This window comes from Takifugu flavidus, chromosome 3 (assembly GCF_003711565.1).
Source record: "Takifugu flavidus isolate HTHZ2018 chromosome 3, ASM371156v2, whole genome shotgun sequence".
Lineage (NCBI taxonomy): Eukaryota > Metazoa > Chordata > Actinopteri > Tetraodontiformes > Tetraodontidae > Takifugu > Takifugu flavidus.
In genome coordinates, this window is record NC_079522.1 from 6,672,222 (window position 1) to 6,690,352 (window position 18,131).

At 49.8% G+C, this 18,131-nt stretch overlaps 3 protein-coding genes across 6 annotated transcripts in view; 2 read left to right on the plus strand and 1 right to left on the minus strand.

Annotated features, from left to right (window-relative positions):
- Positions 1–11,721, minus strand: part of shroom4 (shroom family member 4) — a 25,622-nt gene extending 13,901 nt beyond the window's left edge. Inside the window, exons 1-2 of one of the 4 annotated variants that reach the window (XM_057028071.1) lie at positions 11,401–11,721; positions 2,772–2,923 (exon numbers count right to left, since the gene is read on the minus strand). In XM_057028071.1, the coding sequence (XP_056884051.1) occupies positions 2,772–2,923; positions 11,401–11,523 (275 nt within the window). In that variant the 5' untranslated portion in view covers positions 11,524–11,721. The remainder of the gene's footprint in view (positions 1–2,771; positions 2,924–11,400) is intronic. The other 3 variants (XM_057028069.1, XM_057028073.1, XM_057028075.1) reach the window with 3 other exon arrangements.
- The window catches only part of rps4x (ribosomal protein S4 X-linked), a 158,636-nt gene that overhangs the window by 84,696 nt on the left and 55,809 nt on the right, over positions 1–18,131 (plus strand). The window lies entirely within an intron of this gene.
- On the plus strand, positions 13,746–16,716 carry bmp15 (bone morphogenetic protein 15). The gene is made up of 2 exons (XM_057028115.1): positions 13,746–14,463; positions 14,970–16,716. The coding sequence occupies exons 1-2, from the start codon at positions 14,115–14,117 to the stop codon at positions 15,971–15,973; spliced, it is 1,353 nt and encodes a 450-aa protein (XP_056884095.1). The 5' UTR covers positions 13,746–14,114; the 3' UTR covers positions 15,974–16,716.

Here is an 18,131-nt window from a genome sequence, read left to right on the forward strand (position 1 = left end):
TCCCGACGTTCGCCGCTTGTATTCCGGAGCAAATCCCAACAGTCAGAGAGGGGAATACGCCCTGGACACCTCGTTCTGGTTTACATGGAATCCCTCCACAGTCGGGCTAGCAGAGGACATCAAAGATGCTAATGTAGCGTTTTTAGCTTCTGGTTAAATAAATGTTTAGTTAATGTGCAGCGGAGATTAAAAAGGATCGGTGGTGTTCAAACACCGCGCCAGCGTCGCTTGTGATTACACTTTGACTTACTCCGCTCCCGCTCCCGGGTTGCTATGCGACCTTTTTGGATACCTTGTAATCCCACAGGTTTTCTTTTCCAAGATGCTACTGCTGGGATTATTTTTAGCCGGTAGAAAGAAAAGATTGAAGGGAGAAGGGATCGGTTTAAGTGGCACGGGTGCTGGGAGAGACCAAAATTAAACACCTCCTTCTGTGGGGTGTAATTTGAATTCAGTCCTCTCCCAGAGAGGGTCTGACAGCGTTGGGAATTCTACAGGCCTCAACAACGAGAGGCCTGAAAGAGTTTCACTTGAAAGGCCTGCATTTTTCCAAAAAGGCCATATGGAAGGCAGGTTTTTTTTGGGTTTTTTCGACAACCACAGCAGCTGTCTGGAATACTACTGGAATTTTACCAACAGGATGGCTCCTAAACATGGATTCTTCCTTAAGGAGCGTCTGGATGTCGATTCTTTGGTTTTCTTCTGCATCCGAGAGGCAGAATTTGGCTGCAGCTCTCTCCAAAGACCAAAAATACACGATAAATATGGACGCAACACAGGAAAAAGAAGAAAAAACAATATTTTACAGTCCCTCTACAGTTCATGTATATAAGATCCTCCCAAAGTCCTGCTCAGGTGCCCATGAAAAAGCCGAGACCAGTTAAGGGGGGGGGGGGTCAAACCGTACTTCAGAACGGTCACGGAATCAGCTTCTATTGTTTTGTAGCACAATAGAAGGAAATAACTGTGTTGAATCTTTAATTACACCGATTGTTTTAATTGCCTAACTCCAGGCGGGAGCTAACCAGGCTAATTAAGCGATAAATATTAAACCAGCAGCTCCCCATAAACTGTTTAGTCTTTGTCAGCTTCTCTTCACACAGACTTCGTTTTCACCAACTGGTGGCGCCCAACTTGGACGGGAAGTAATGTTGTTGCCGTGGTGCCGGGGACGGGGGGACGGAGGAAATGATGCCAAAGTTAAGGAATGTACTCACGCCCCGTCTACGGGAGACAGAAAGCTGACAAACGGCGCGGTTTGGATCCGACTAAAAGGTCGGGGAAAACAGGAAGTACTTTGTGCGAAACATTTCCAGGTTAAGTAAAAAAAACAAAAAACCATCCTCAACATTCTTTGCCTGCCAGGAATACGCTGGGAAAAATCCTCGGTTGGTTAAAAACAATCAGGTCCAATGTGTCTTCTTCTACCTTTTATACCCTGTTTCTCACCGGCAGACCGGCCTCTGCTGCCACCTTGTGGACGGAAGTAAAGCTTTCTTTAAAAATCGTATCACCGCCCTCACGCCAATTAACAAACAATTAATTATGTTTGTTGAAAGACTGCATATTTTAAAACAGTGACGTCGGAACAGAGGACGCTCTCACGCTGGTTTATGGTGCTGCAGCTCCGTTTTACCATCACTCGGTTTGTTAAACGGACTATAAAACATCACTTTCCTCCCAAAGTGGCTTCGCAGTAAATTCTATTGGTTTGCAAGATTTTGCCTCTTCTTTCGGTGCAGGAGGATGACGGAGCCGAGGTAAAGTACAGCTACGGGCTAACGCCTGATACGACCGTCGGCGTTCTGTCGCCGTGTCCGTCAAGCCGAGGCGGAGAAATGCCGGAAGCTGTTTTGAAAACATCCTAAAGCTCCATCTCGAGGGGCTGCTTGGTGTCCGCTTAGCGCCCGCCGCCATGTGTTGACAGCTGCTACGTGGCGCTAATTAAAAAGAAAAGAGATTTCTGTGTCTGCGGCGCGCACGCTCGGCAGTTTCTCACACCTCGTAGGAAAGTTCCGAGCCAGAAAACGGAGCCTCAAATTCATCCCCGCGCCAACACAGGCCTTCTGTTATTAAAAGAGGTGGTAACGACTCTCTGGCTTTGCACCGAGCGCCTCTTTTCCACAGTTAAAACAGGACGAGCCAAATGTGTGGGCGTGGAGCCAGAAGTGTTCCTGGTGTAGCTCCCGCAGCGGCCCGACCGGCCCGGGTTCCGGGCTTGGACGCGGGCCAAAACCCCGAAGCCGACGATGGTAATTACTGTCAGCAGCCTGTCAATCAAAGTGAGTTTACCACGTGCGTGTGGCGGCCGTGAGCGCAGCTCTCGCCAGGATATAAAATAATGAGGCACAGCCGGAGCGACGCCCACCCCGCTCCTGTAAAATTAACGCGATAAATCACGTTTTCCAAGAGGGCCGGCTAGCATTGTGACACAGAACTATTGTTCGCCACTAACAGTCGGAGCTCTTTAATCTGGTTTCCAGGCGCTAATGCTAATTTCAGCCCCCCCCCATCCCCCCTTCTTATCTCAGTTTTCTTTTTGATACCCTGGAGGTCAAAGGTCATTTCCTGCGCAACATTCCCCACGGCTGAAGCCGCGACGTGCGAAAAGACACCCCGTGCGACCTTCCTTCCCGGTCCCACCGGCTGCGGCGCGGGGGGGCGTTTTTAAACGGGAAAACAGACGCTCGGACTGTTTGAAGTGGCGGAGAGTCTTCCTATAGCGGCGTGTGCGCGGGTGTTTATGTTTGGCATTGTTGTCAAGTGTTTACCTCCTGACCGTGAGCTTCAGGATCCTGTACGACCCCTTGATGAGGATCAGGGCTTCCTGCCTGCTGCCGTAGAGGGTGGATCCGTTTATGTTGATGAGCTCGTCGCCCACCTTTAGCTTCTCGCACACGGCCGCCTTCCCGCCGTCCTCAATCTGTGGGGGGGGGGGGGGGGAACACGGAATATCCAAAATGGTAAAACCGGTTTCATTTATTGCCTCTCGACTAAAAATACATCACTTCCTGTGTGACGCCACAAATGCTGTCCTCAGATGAACCGCTGGAAAGTACTGTGTAATAAGCACTGTGCTACTGTTATTAAACCTCCAAAAGTCTGTCTTCTGTTCAACAGAGTCATGGGGGGGGTCACGGGGAGAGGCAGCACGGCCTGGTCACTAGTGCATCACAGGACACACACACACACACACACACACACAGATAAGAGCTGGAATCAAACTTGGAACCTGAAATCCGACCTGAGCTGGAACAGTTTACCTTAATTTAGGCCCAATTCGCTTTTCAGAGGCTGTTTATTGCTGCCAGCTATCACTTATGCTAGCATGATTGTGTTTATTGCTGTTAGCATGATAACACATGCAGGTGTTGGGTATCCCTACTCTTGTGAGGACACTTCCTGTGGTAATTAATTCCCTATACACAACACTAAGTTCAATGATTACACCCAGAATCTTACCATTAAATTAAACACACACACCCACACAAACAGACAAACACACGCAGTGTTAGCATAATCTGTAATTTTCCCAGACATTACAGATGGGAAAAAACTGAAGGAAGAGGAGAAGAAAGGCCAGATGAAAAAGAGGAGGGGGAGAAGAGGGTGAGGACAAAACATGAAAAGAAGAGCGGGTCAGGTGTGTGTTTGCAGGAAAACAAGGCAGGATGACAGTGAGGTGATGACAAGGAATTCATTTACAGCGCCGCTCAGTTAATCAATAAGGTGGTTCAGGCTCGACTCGGCTCTGTCTAATTCCTGGAATAATCGTCTCTTGTTCCGGCGTCTTTTACGTGGCAGGGGTCCGTTATTTAAAAGCAATTTAGTTCGGTTTCGCTCCAGTCTGACCTACATGCCTGCCTGCCTGTGTGTGTGTGTGTGTGGTGTGTGTGTGTGTGTGTGTGTGTGTGTGTGTGTGTGTGTGTTTCATGCCGTTATGGGACGCCCAGACAGGGTGAGGTCCCTGGCATTAAGGAGGCAGAGAAGAAAGACCTCTCTGTGTTCTGGAACACACACACACACACACACACACACACACACACACACACACACACACACACACACACACACACACACACACACACACGGGTCAAACGGGGATTTGATGGCTGGCTTGTTGACGCAGGAGTGTGTGGGTTCACGTGTGCGCGCTGTGGTGTTGCTCATTTAAGAAGGATGGAAAAAAAAGGGGGGAATTCCCATGCTGGTCACAGGTCGTCATCGTGAGGTCACCTGACCCACACACACACACACACGTTGCACACTGGCTGCATCAGACAACAGCCTCTTTGTAAAGAAAAGTGAAATGATTGTCAGAAACGGCGTGGGTCCGGGGTAAAACGCTACACACGTGTCCCGGCCTGTTTTAACTGGCTCCGCTAACGACCCGGTGATCTCAGCTGCTCTCCGGGCGCAGACATACGTCATCTAGCGCTGGGAATCCTGCACGATCCGGCGGTAATCAGCGGGAAGCGGATGAACGCTTCCAGGACCGCGATGAACGGCCTCCCCCGAAGGACAAAGAGCTCCATGGACACCAGCGTCCCCCTCCTGGCATTTGCCCCTGAAGGTCAGCCGCTCCCCGCCACCGGAGCGGCCACACGGGCGCTTTCTGGGGCGCACAGGCGACTGGGCCACACAGGTGAACGGCAGCAGAGTGGAGCAGACTGGGTATGATGTGGTGGAGGGACCGGTGGGGGGTCAGGTGACCGTCCTGGCCGGACCTCTGCTTCGGAACACAGACATTAACTCAGTAATATGGATCTTTTTGGCTGCTTTGGGACACCCGTCGGTTCCGTTATCGCCGCTCAATCTGAGCTTCTGGGGGCGGTGTCGTCGGAATCCGGGGTCCTTTATTCGAAGGAAGGATCCCGGGATGGAAAGAGCGAAGACTGACAAGCCGTTGTAACAACATTCCAAGAACTCCGAACCACAGCGGATCCTTCTGGCAGCTCTCTCCTGGACTTCATCTGGACCCTGGACCCCTCATCTGGGACCACTGATCTCTAACTGTTGCCTTTAGAGCCTCTTAAATAGCTTCTTTTCGACTCGTGCACACGTGCACACCCTCCACCAACCTCTGGCCTCCGACTGAGCCTTGTGAGCTTCACACCCACGCTCACACAAGGCTCTCTTTATCACGGCGGGAGGAGGGGGGGCGGCGGGAGGGGAAAACGCTCCCACGCTCGCACCGGCGGCCAGATGAGCCGCCGTCGAGCTCCGCTGATCCCCGACGCCGCGGCCGAGCTCCGCTGTCCTTAAAAGGACTTTCTGGGACAATGGCGGCCCGAGAGAGGCTGCGGCTCGACTCCGGGGCGGGTGGAGACACGCTGCAGTCGCTCTTTTGTTTATTGTGTTCACCAACGGGCCGAATTTGAAAAGGTTCTGCGGCGGGGTCGCACGGATCCGCGCCAAGACGCGAGTCCACGCTTGTGGACGTCTCCCAGGTCAAGAGCGCGGCCTCGTTTTGACCACCCTGAAGCCATCCTCACGCCGCGTCCTGGTGCTACATCCAGCTGACCACGTTAGGTCTTTTTTCTCCCTTATGCGACCCCCCTCGGTGCTTGGTTAGTTGGTCAACTCTTAACCTAAAGGGGACCCCGATAGGACCAGGAGACGGCGCTGCGTCCTGAACTCACTTGGGCGCGTGCTGAACGGGTCCAAACTGGGGTCTGAGACTTGCAAATATTTATAAATCATAAAACGGGGAACAATATGGCGCTTTAGACACAGCTCTGTCCACTTTCTCATGTCAAATTCCTTTACTTACAGTATATACAAGCGTACACGTGTAAACAGTCCGGCGGTTTCTCCTGTTTGTTTTTAATCCAGCAATTATCTAAAACGCCGCCGCTCTCTGGTGGGTCCCCCTCACTCGTATATTTTGATTAGCCACCCTCCCAGGATCAGACTAAATATTTGAAATTCTAATTAAAATGTCCCCCCATTAGGTCTGTGCCTGGAGGGCTGCCATGAAATGTAGCCACTTGGTTGTTGTCTTGGATGGAGCCGCTAACATGCTAGCAGCAACAGGTCAGGAACCACAGGCACAACGGAACAGATCTTTTATTAACTAAAGCAGGAAGCAGGATTAAAACCAAAGAAAAGGCGAACAAGATGAATCAAAGTGAAGCCACCCCTGAGCGGCCCAGAGTTTGATTGACAGGTGATCTTTGGGAAATCCGCCGCAGAATCCAAAGCGCTCCACACCAAAGCTCATCTTACTTCTTTAAGCTCCAGTAATACCATTAAAATCATCCTTAACTCAGTGAAAACCAGCTGGCCACATCAAAGCCTTGCTACCCACAATCCCCGGCAGCGCCGCTCCAGCCCCCTCCATTCACTTTAACGGGAAAACTGTCAAAGCTTCACCCTCAGCCATCAGCCAGATCGATACCTCATAAAAAGGTACTCCAACTCCCATAATCCCCCACCCCCAACACACAAAACACAACCAGGAAATTATACTTTAACTAAGGGATCTTTAAAACGAGCAGGAAGGCAAAAGATTTGTAAAATTTACGCATGAATGTCGGCAACACGGACTTAGCTACCATTAAAAGATTAGCAAAATAAAGAGCTCACAAGCTAATACAGTTAGCCGCATTAGCCCCGAGTAAGGTCGCAGTTGTGGTCACTGGTCCTATACTTCCAAATAAGACGTTAAGGAGGAAGTGGAAAAATTAGCATTGTGCTAATCCGGGACCGAAACTTCCTGAATTTTAAAGTACAGGACAGAATGTGTAATTGATTTCAGGGTGAAGAAATTCCTTTGCAGCGTGTGAGAGCTGTCTTTTATGCTGTGTCACACACACACACACACACACACACACACACACAGTTGGATGTGTCTTGTCGGGTATGGAAGCCATTAGATCCGGTGAGCAGCACGGACAATAGCAAAGGTTAAAATGTCAGGGGCCTGGTGGGACCTGAGATGGACTGGATTGATTCATCAATGTCACGGGTGTGCATGTGCCTGTGTGTGCGTGTGTGTGTGTGCACCACCTCAAACACAAATGCACATGCACACACTCACCAGGGGTGAAGCATTAACTCCCAAATGAGCACTAAATGACCTCGCCCTCCTGACCAAACTACCCGGACTTCTCTCTGGTGCGGCTTTACGACTAATTTGTGCGTTTAAGTGCGTCAGAAAGAGCAAGTTGTGTTCTTTCTTCTTTCAGTCCCGGTAAAGGTCCGTTTGTCGCGTCCTACAATCAGACAATGTTAACTGGCAGTAGGTTAGCTGAGGTTCGCCGCCAAGCTCTTCTTTCCGGTTCAAGTTTCCGCTCCAATTTAGCCCAAATTTTGGGAAAAGGCAACACAATTTAACCCGTTTCCCTCCACTGGTTGTTGCCGGGGGAACCACCCTTCCACTCACACAATCTGGAAACTCAAAAGCCTGCAAAAGAGCATCTGTGGGGCCGAAATATGCAGGAGACAGACGGCAGATGTGCGGACATCTGAAACCGCTCGCCCTTCCCTGTTCTCCGCCTCCTCCTCTATCTTTTGATCTATTCTCTCCATCCATCCGTCCATCGCCCGTCGATCTGCCCACGGCAAGAAAACGCCACCCCACCCTTCAGGTTTCTGTGATGTCACACCTTCTCGCCGGCCTCTTATTTTGAGCTAACGCACATCCTGTCTGGGGCTCAACTCTTCATTCGCCTTTTAATCCTCCTTCATCCATGTCTTCCTCATATTCCAACCACATCCTGGTGCACTTTTCCCACCATCATCTGTTATTATGACGCTAAACATACACCCTGACTCTTTTAAAAAGACTTATCTTTGCCTAAAAATGCCCTTAATCAGCTCAATCATGTCAAATCTAGGCGCGCGCAACACACATTACGATCCCCTTCTCTCAACATCCCCACACTAAGGTTCCCCCTCCTAAAAAAAAGGCGTCACATGCCTGAAAGTGGCTACTTTTAAAATCACATCATGCTTTGGAAACCTTTAACGCTTTGGCATTAAAAGGAGCAGCTGCGCTGTGGTCAGCGAAGGTATTTAATATAAAACAGACCCACTTCGCGGCCTTTCTTTGGGTTTCTGCAGCAACTGATGCAAAATGAGGTGGATGAAACGGCAGCCGGTGCTGCTAAAGAGGTCGGTCCAGCTTAGCTGCTTCAGCCGTTAACCTAAAAAACACACACCATGTTTTCTAATGCTAACAGGCAACGTTTCAGGGAACCGTCCTCACGCTTGACGTTCGTTAGAGGCTGTTTTGCTCCGTTAGCGGTTAGTTAGTTAGTTAGTTAGTTAGTTAGCAGTAGTTGTAATAGATGTGCTCAGAGAAAAAGAAGTAAAAGTGTTTGTGGGAAAACCTGGTCAGGAAATCAGCCGAACATGACACCCAGCAGGGGGTCCGGAGAGTGCTCGCTGTCACATCAAGATGCAATTTGGGTGTAATCTGAGGAAAGAAAATATCAAGGTTTGTGTGTGTGTGTGTGTGTGTGTGTGTGTAGCCTTAGAGAGAGAGAGACTAGACGGAACATAACTGTACAGCTAAAGGCTCCACAGATCCCAGATAGGAATGTTACATTCCAACCACACCTCTCTCACACACACACACACCACACACACACACACAATAATGAAAACTATTAATTAAAAAGCAGAAATATATCGGTCATCTTGCGGTTCTGCCCAGATTTATAGTTTCTGTCCTGTTCGGCGCTGGCGACGCTCGTCGGGCTCATCGGTGTGCTGCTTTTTTGGAGCAGGACATGTGTTTTTGCTTAGCAAAGACAGTCAGCAAATCAAGTCAGGGCAAAGGACACACACACACACACACACACACAGCAGACAATAGCATCACTATCTGATGGCATTCCCATCAACCCCCCGCAGAGCTGAATGCTACTGGTGGCTCCCTTTACTGGAATCCAGGGGGTAACACACACAGGAGCACGCACGTGCGCACGCACGCACACACGCGCGCACGCACTCGGGCGCATTCCTTCGACCACGTGTCAAAACACTCTCTTTTTTGGGGATTTCTGTTACTGTCAGCATCAGGAACAATGCGGCGGATTACGGACCAGCTCCATCCCCGCTGCCCGCTCCGGACGGAATTCCAGGCTGCTCTGTGCCGCTCTGCTGGAATGCTCCGCGCAAGAAATACGGCCCCTGCTCCGACACATAAAAGGAGAAAAGCGCAGCTGGAAGAGGGAAATATATAATGCATAACATCACAGGACGGGCCAACAGCGTCTACGGGAGCCGTGTCCGGTCTGAGTCGGCCTACTGGGAAAACCGTCCAGTCCCGCCGGTTCACACCAGGAACTGGGATCCATCCAGGCAACAATGAGTGTTATTTGAAAGGGAATGAGCCGTCCTGAGGCCGCTGCACAGGCGACAGACGGAACAGTGCACCCACGTGCACGCGCGGCCGCGCTTCTCCTGCCAGCCTTGAGTTTCCACCGAAGCGTGCCGACTTTAAACCTTGACCGGCTGCCTCAAACATTCCCAACGGGCGGATGGACGGCCTGATTAGCCAAGCTAAGACCCTCAAACTCACCAAGTGAGCTCCAGGTGTGGCCCGTGCCCACAGCCTTCCCTGCACACCCCACGCTGGTCGCTTGCTACGCTCCCGGTGGAATGTTGACCAAATGGCTTGGATCCCTCTGCTGTCTCTCAACCCCCCCCCCTCCAGGCAGCGACAGGCCACGGACACAGAAAATAAAGCCGCAGCACATTTTTTCATGCACTTTTGTCTCTGTTTTTTTTTTTGTTGTTCAGTCTCTAACTAAAGAACAGAGCCCGGATTACTGCCCTTTGTGCGTTCCCGCCACCGGCGAGGTTTGGGCTTGAGGCTGAAAATGCAGGAGGAGGTTTCCTGCAAATCACAAGTTCTCAAGGACTGTTTAGTCTGAGAGTCGCAACTCAAACGGCCTTTTGTGCTACGAAACGGACCGGTTCAAGAGTCAGCTGACGTCAGCGTGCTAAACGTCTAAAAACTAACGATGTTTGGTCGGGTTAGGATGATCCCGACCTTGGCCACGGCAAAGCTTTGGGGTGAGAGAAGCCACAGTTTTCAGCTTTAGCAGTCAAGAATCAGCACACACACACACACACACACACACACACACACACACACACACACAGACGCTCGTTCCTCCCTCTCGGAAGCGAGAGGATTGGGGCCAGCGTTCGGCCGCGGTCCGCACGGACACAGCGAACGTCTGTGTCGCACAGAGGCCGGTGGAAACGCGCCGCACACTCCCACCTTTCACACACTCTCCCTCCTCTCTTTCTCCCGTTTCCCCTTCAAGGACGTGACACTTAATCATTAAAGGTTTGAAGCGCGTTCCCCATCAGCTCCCTCCGCCCCCGGCTCCTGGGTTCCCCCGCGCGGGACTGGCCACGGGACACAGAACAGCCAAGAGCGCAGGTTGGATTTTTATCTCCGCCGGCAGTCACTTTTTCCCAGGGGCCGCGTTACTGTGTCGGTGCTTTTCCACATGACTGAGCCAGTCTTTTCCATTCCTCCCAGTGCCGCCGCATTGAAGCCCGCTTCCAACAGTTACGACACCTCCGCGACCTCTCAACAGCCTGGCTCTGAGGGAAAGGGCTGCAAGCGCGGAGGTTGCACGTCAGACATCCTGCTTACAGGCTGATCATATACACAAAGACGCTCCGCCCCCCCACACACACGCCCAGGGGAACACACCCCAGTAATTACATGCGGTAATTCCTTTCCAGGCACTCGCCTCCTGCAGCGCAGCAACCGGGAGAAGAAGTCAGGAGGAAACCGGCGTGGCTGGTGCGCCTCATCCGCACATCTGGATCCAAACGTCGCCTGATGTTCCGGCAGAAACAGCTGATCCGTCATGGCGCCGCGGCCCGGAAAGCAGTCTTTTCAAGGTCTTCTGCTCTGAAGTGGCTTCGATCATCTGCCAACACTGGGAGAGTTTTACCGTCCAGGGAATGAAGTGACAGGGGCTGGTGAGAGCCACATTTATCAGAGACCCCCCCCCCCTCAGGGAAGCCTTTTCAGCGCCCTTGGGGGGGACCCTTTGACCTCCAAGTTTTGCAACCCAACCTCTGGATCACTTCATCCAAACGTCAACCCCGTACTTCTGCTTTCATATCCATTCGGAGCAAGTAACAAAAGGGGGGGGGGGGGGGGGGGGCAGTGTGCAGCCTGACCACCGCACCGAGGAGCACATGAGCTGGACAGCCTGCAGCAGCAACCACAGCCGCGCATCGCTGCAAGCCTCAGCCACCCCGGGTGCCTTCAAAACTGCTCCAAAAGTACTCCAACACGATTTTAACCACATTCCTCCCGTATCGCTGCAACGGCGGGTGCCTTAAACACACCTTCGAGCGGGCAGGGGTGCTTTAAGAGCCAACTAAGGACGGCATTAGTGTCAACAGTTAGCTTACTTTGGTGATGATGAGCGGCTCGCCGTGCTCCAGACCTCCTTTCAGCGTGAACCCCCAAGGCGCGCCCCCACTCAACTGGACCTGAATGTGGTGGAAGGACACGAGTTGTTCGACCGTCTCCATTCTAGTTTCCTCCCCCTCCGGAGCGCGTCTTCGGAGCCCGCGTCTCTCCCTCGGTCCGTCTCTCTCAGCCTGGGTCTCGGTCTGCTAGCTAGCGGTGCCGGTAGCGCTCCTCCGGTTCCTCCATCACAGTGAAAACGGGGAATGGATGGAGGGATGAGTGGAAGGAAGGAGTGAGCGAGTGGGAGAGGGGGAGGGAAAGAAAGTTTGGATGGTGTCAAGCTAGGACTGATCCGAGCCAACGTGGAAGATGCAACTTCCGGTCAAGGTCGAACCCGCTGACGAACAAATCACATTTTATTTCATCCACAACTTTTATGTCAATTTCCATCTTCTCAAGACATTTCTGCTTTCACGTCTCTTCTAGTTCCCGCCGATACTATCACTAAAAGCACACATCTTCTTTTAATTTTTACATCAAAATTGATAACTTCCGGTTACCTTGGCTAGCTCAACACAACCACAAACTTTTGGGAAAACTTTGGGCCACACTGGGAGGCGGGTCCTCAGGCTATTCGAACAGTGGAATTTGATTGACAGTTCAATTCGCCAATAGGATGGAGATTCTTGATAATCCATCCAATCAGGTTGGACGAGGGGGAAGCGGCAGAAGTACCGACAACCGCTGTATTGTAATAACATCAGGCAGGCTGGCGGTGGTAACTACAGCGTAATAACAGTATCACAAGTGAAACACTGCCTGCTGTTCGATTTGAAACGTGATACCTGCCACTTTGTGACAGACCCCTGCGGAAAATATCATCAATTATGGCCACTAAAGGGGACATGTTGCTGTCCTCACTCATTCCCACGTAACGTATTGTTGCACATATTTAATAAAAGTGCCGAATTACAACACAAAAAACAAAAATTCATATGATCACTCAGTTGCAGAGATTTATGCCTGCTGAAACTATGTTGTGCATGATACAGTATATGGTCCTCAAAACAATAAATAGTTTTAAAAGACTTGACTTAACCTGTTCCAAACTTCACCTTTGGATATAAAAACCTACTTTTCCTGCCTTTTATGGCAAATTTCTACAACTCTTTTAATGCGCCTCCGCCTCGGTAATCTTTTATTTATTTATTTTTGCAAAATTTCCCTCATAGTTTCAAGTTTTCCCACACTCTGGAATGACTGATTGCAGATAATCATTTTGTCTGTGTGTGTGTTTTGAGAGAAAGTGATGGAGGGAAAGTAGATATGAACATGCCCAGACATCTCTTTTCTCTCTGACCACAGGAGTTTGTGTTGGTCAGCTTGGATTCCCATTTTCAAGTCTTTTTTCTTTCCTTTTCCTCCCTTTTTCTGCTATGTTGCCATTGCAACACTGGGTCTGGTGGAGAATGCTTTCTTTTAAGCCAGATCAAGTTTAAAAAGAAAACATTTTTCTCTGCAGCACTTTTAAAAAAAAAAAAAAAATCTCTTTTCATGTTGAGCAGATTTACTGTGTGACTTTCATTCCACTCCCCTCGAGTTGAGAATCATTCAAAGACGATTCTCAAAAAGCCACGGCTTTAAATTAGACCAGCACAAACAAACATGTGAATAAAGTCAAAGGACTCAAATATAACTTAACCAAAGTCAGGGAGGGGAAGCTCAACCACAGAGAACAAAAATCGAGAGAGGGTTTGTGAAAGGTCCTGGAAAAAATCAGTGACAATTTCAAAACACAAGTTTGTCTAAATCATATTTTCTACCATATGATCAAATGTTGGTTCCCATAGTAAAATAAAAAAGGGCAAATTCAGAAAAACTGTGCCTGTTTCTGCTGTATAATTTCAGTCAGGCTGGTAGTTTTTGCACATGAGGAAGAATGTGTGCGCCTAAAAACAATTTGGATTGTAAAAGACGCTATATAAATAAAAATTGATTGATTGATTGATTGATTGATTGATTGATTGATTGATTGATTGATTGGTGTAGATAACAGATTAAATGATGGGTGAAGGTAAAATATATTATTAAGCATTTTTAATTTTATGCTCTATTGTGTTTATGTTATATTGTTTCATCTATTACTCAACCTTAGAAGCCTTTAAATAAATTATGCAAAGAATTATATGGTAGATTCCCCAGCCACTGTTGCGCAATCTCTATTGCGAAAACAGATCTGGCCTCACGATGGCGCCAAATAGTCAATTTTAATTTCAATGAGAACGCATTGAATTTTTGAGATAAAGCTTTTTTAATTTTCAAACATTTCAAACATGCATATCTCCCCATCGTCAACACTATGAGAACATGTTTTTAAAGCGCTTCACAATTTTCTAGTTCCTTTGTTAAATTATTTCGCTAAGCTATCCGCTAATGTATACAATAGATGTTTTATAATATTAAATACAACAAAGCAGTAGACTCGGCAAAAACGCGCGAAACTTTGGGACTAGTGGCGTCATTTCTTTTTCGGGATCAATCTAGGGTGGTCACGTGGCTTTCGCGCGAACCCGAGGGGTTAATTGGAGTCGCCCTTGGTTCCAGACAGGAAGTCGATAGTCGTATTCGCACGGGGCCGTGGAGCAGGTGAGGATGGTTGCCATTTTCAGCCTCGTTGGTGGAGCTCGCTAGCACCTGAGGAATTAACGCAAACATGAGGGCGACCCGCCCCGCACGCGGCTTTCTGCGTCTCCTCTTCGTGTCCTCCTTCTTCTACCTGTTTTGCCCCACCTGCGCCGCATCCATGGACGACCGGAAGCTGTCCCCGTCCCGCCGGTCCTCGTTGAGGCGCAGCCGCGCCAGGCTGCCGGACGGGGGTGCGCACCACCGGCCGCTGACGGACGAGCAGAAAGCGGACCAGAACCTTCGGTTCATGCTGAACCTGTACCAGAGCGCGGCCGAGCCCGATGGCAGGCCCAAACAGCACCGGAAGTTCGGCTCCAACACGGTCCGTCTTTTGAAACCATCGGCGTCGTCCGTGCGCTACCTTTCGGCGCCAACAGGTGAGTTTAAAGCCCCCACGAACAAGCCCAAGATCACAAATATCTCACGGAATGACCGATGCGAATTAGCCTAAAATGTTTGGCTAAAGATGTTATTGGTTCTATAAAATTCAAGTCAGAAGTGACTAGAGCCAGCCCGGTAGCCTTTAGCCTTACTGCTATTATTCATTGGTTGCTAAAAACCATTAGCCGTTTGTTTCCGTGAACAAGGCTTCAGAACCCCTTTAAAAATGGCAAATGCTAATTTATCAAATGTATTTTATTTTTTTTAACCAAAGTAACTAATTTGTGCCCCTCCCCTAAAATGTGATCCTTTTAACTAATAAGGTCGGTAGTTCCACCAGCGCCAAAATGGCTGACTTTAGCCGCATATTTAGCATGTTATCAAGTGTTAATGGCTGTTTTTAACAACTGTGGACTAGGGTGCAAGGATTACGTCAACGTAGCAACGGTTCTGCAGTAACCGTGATGACAAATAGTAATTCACTCCTGTTTTTATCCATCAGATCACCGCTACTGCTTCACAGTCCAGTACCACATGGATACCCTTCCCACAGAACAGCTGGTCAGGGCTTCCTTCGTCCACCTCCGTTCTTCGTCCGCCACCTCATCCAGTCTAAACGCCACCCAGGGCGCGAAGCCGCCCCGCTGCAAAGCCCGAATCACCTCTCTGGGCCAAGAGAGCCTGGTCACCCTGGAGCCACATGAGCAGTGGATGGAGACGGACATCACGGCACACGTCAGGCAGGACAAGAACCAGAGTCCAGGGAAGTTCTTGACCCTCACCGGCCAGTACTGGTGCGCAGCAGAGGACGCACTGGTGCACAGCGAAGAGGACGTGGGCCTCAAGTGGTGGTGGACTCGCCTGCAGGAGAGGGGACGACGGAGTGGCGAGCACCATCTCGAGGTCCCGTCTCTTCTCTTGTACCTGGAGGAGCAAAGGGAAGGGAAGGACTGGATGGGGGACTTGCTGGGACCCGAAGGGGAGGACGTCATGAGGCAAATCGGTCTGTGGCACTCCTCGCTTCAGCAACGCCGCCATCGCCGCTCCAACGAGATCTCCGGTTCCGATCAGAACGACCCGTCGCTGGACGCTCTGAAGAACGCGCCCACCTCCTCCTCGTCTTTCTCCACCTCGCCATCGGACTCCTTCATCTCCAATATCCCCACCTACAAACGAAGCACCGGCACGCCAAAGAACCGCTGCAAGCTGCACTCCTTCCGCCTGTCCTTTGACGAGCTCGGCTGGGGGCACTACTTTATCGCCCCGCCGGTGTACAACCCCCGCTTCTGCCAGGGCAACTGCCCGCGGGTGCTCCACTACGGCTACCACTCGCCCAACCACGCTATCATACAGACGGTCATCAACGACCTCGGCGTCGGGGACGTGCCCCCGCCGTCTTGCGTACCGTACAAGTACATGCCCATGAGCGTGTTGGTCGTGCACAAGAAGAAGGTAGAATACAGGGAGCTGGAGGACATGGTGGCCGAGTCGTGCACGTGTCGCTGAGCTCTCCGCAGCAGGACTTGAGTGACTCGAGCGGAGCGCAGACACGGGTCGTGGCTTTGACCTCCGACGCCATGGAGCTGGGAGGACGCTATCGGGGCTGCGCCGCTCCTGCTGAAGCACTTTGGAAGGCTGCGGCCATGTTTTCGCATCTATGAACTAGCATTTTTCCCAGTTTACTCTTCTGCGCTGCTGCTGCTGTTATGATCACCGAGGCAATGATGCCGGATGATGAAATCAGAGGAAACTTTTAAAATCGCTTAAAATGGCAGCAGCAGGAGGAGCTAATTAAAGACCAATGCGCCCTGAGTCTGTTCAGAAACTGCACTGCTGTCTTTCCCTATCATTTGTCTTTTTTTTTTCTTTTCTTTTCTCTGTACTCTTTTTAAAAAGCCACTGTTGTCACGAGGATGTAGCAAAAATCGCGCCTCCAAATCGCACGTCTAAATACCTCAGATAATTTTAAGTCGACTGTTGGATGTACGGGCATTGAGCCGTCGCTGTTTTGCTGTTTGCAGTCAGAATCCTGTGCATTTTGTATGTATTTATAGGGGAAGGGGAAATCCATAATGCTGCTATTGGCCTGTCGGCGAAAAAAAAAAACCAAAAAAAAAAAAAACCCAGGAAATATGGTGCAACAGTGGTGGTGTTGTTGAAAAAACAGAGCTGGAGTGATGAAAATACATGCACATTTTATTCAGAGTGGCAAAGAATGATTAAATAAAATGCATATTTTCTAAACCTAACGAGAGTCAGTTTTGCCCCTGCTGGGTGGGAGGGGAGGGCAGTTTTAAACTGGCGAGAACATCGGACGAGCACCCCTAGAGGACCAAAGGTGCACTGCAGGACAACGCGGTGGGTGCATTAGCACGGGACGTCCGGGAGAGGGCGCGCTTCTCCGCGGTCTTCAAAATGCGCCGAAAATGAAGGGGGGAGGGGGGAGATTCTACATGTGGTGAATTTACCGAGTGAGAGTTTGTTGTAGGACAAGGTCCAACAGCTTCTGTTCCAGTGCTTCTGTTTCTGTGACCTCTTGACCTTGCAATCGGGAGGGGGGTGTCAGTGAGTGAACAAACCACATGCTCAAATCCATATTTGTCATTTGGGTACGGTTGAAATTCTGACATGGAAAACTGCCTTAATATGGCCAATGTTTATGTCAACCTCCTCAACATGGAGAATTAGTACACATTAGACAGTGTGTGTGTGTGTGTGTGTGTGTGTGTTTTGATTTTTGTTTTTTTTTCCGAGCAATTGCGGATGAGAATTCGCCAAATTTGACCCAACAGCACTGCAGCGGGGTCACAGGAACTGGACGTCCTTCCCCCGAAGGGCACTAACTTGGTTTCCCTTCACAACAACGGCTAAATTGAAGAGCAACGTGTTCTCGATACCTCCCTGAGGTGTAGCATGACCTCTATTATCTTGACAAGGTTGTTAATGAATGTCCACGTGACTCGGACACGACTACGTGAAAGCTTTCTGCCTTTAAAAACACACTTTCAGGTCACACACCTCTGGACTTGAGCCCTGTTTGGAGTTAGAACGTCGCGGTGGAACCTGAAAAAGAACCCAAAGAACTGAGAAACATCTCTGTTGGTGCATCTGATCCTAATCCTTTCTGTCAGGATTTGTAAGGATACACATGGGAATAACGGAGCCAGATTCCCATAAATTCACTTAAGGATGAGTCAGACAATTTGTAAGCAATGAATCACGACCGATCATGGTATAAGCTCATGATAAGTAGATTTATTTGATTAAACTTTCCTTTTTTTTAATATCAAGTGAAAATGCATCATTTCAAGTTTGTTTTATTCAAGTGTAAATAGGAAAATCAGAGGGACTACTTTGTTATTGGTAGAACCGTTGCACATTGGTTGCAGATCATACATTGTGCATCCACTAAAAGCAGTGTTAGTGTTTCTGAGGCGGCGCCGGGGGGGGGGGGGGGCATGAACATCCTCTCCTGGCGGAGGGTTCAGCACAGAGACCGATAAAGATGCTCATTCCCTGTTGGTCCGCCTTCAGCTTCTCCGGCAGGACATTAAACGTCTCGGAACGTTGTTTCAGTGCTGCTAAGCACAACGTCTTAATGTCAATCAACGCACTTTCTTATGACACTAGTCTACACAGTGCTTCTTTTCCATTTCCTCCCATA

What these genes read in the sequence shown, in the direction of transcription:
- bmp15 (XM_057028115.1), top strand. Translation starts at nt 14,115, where the DNA reads ATGAGGGCGACCCGCCCCGCACGCGGCTTTCTGCGTCTCCTCTTCGTG. An exon ending in CTACCTTTCGGCGCCAACAG is followed by an intron (nt 14,464 to 14,969) that starts GTGAGTTTAAAG and finishes TTTATCCATCAG; the next exon opens with ATCACCGCTACTGCTTCACA.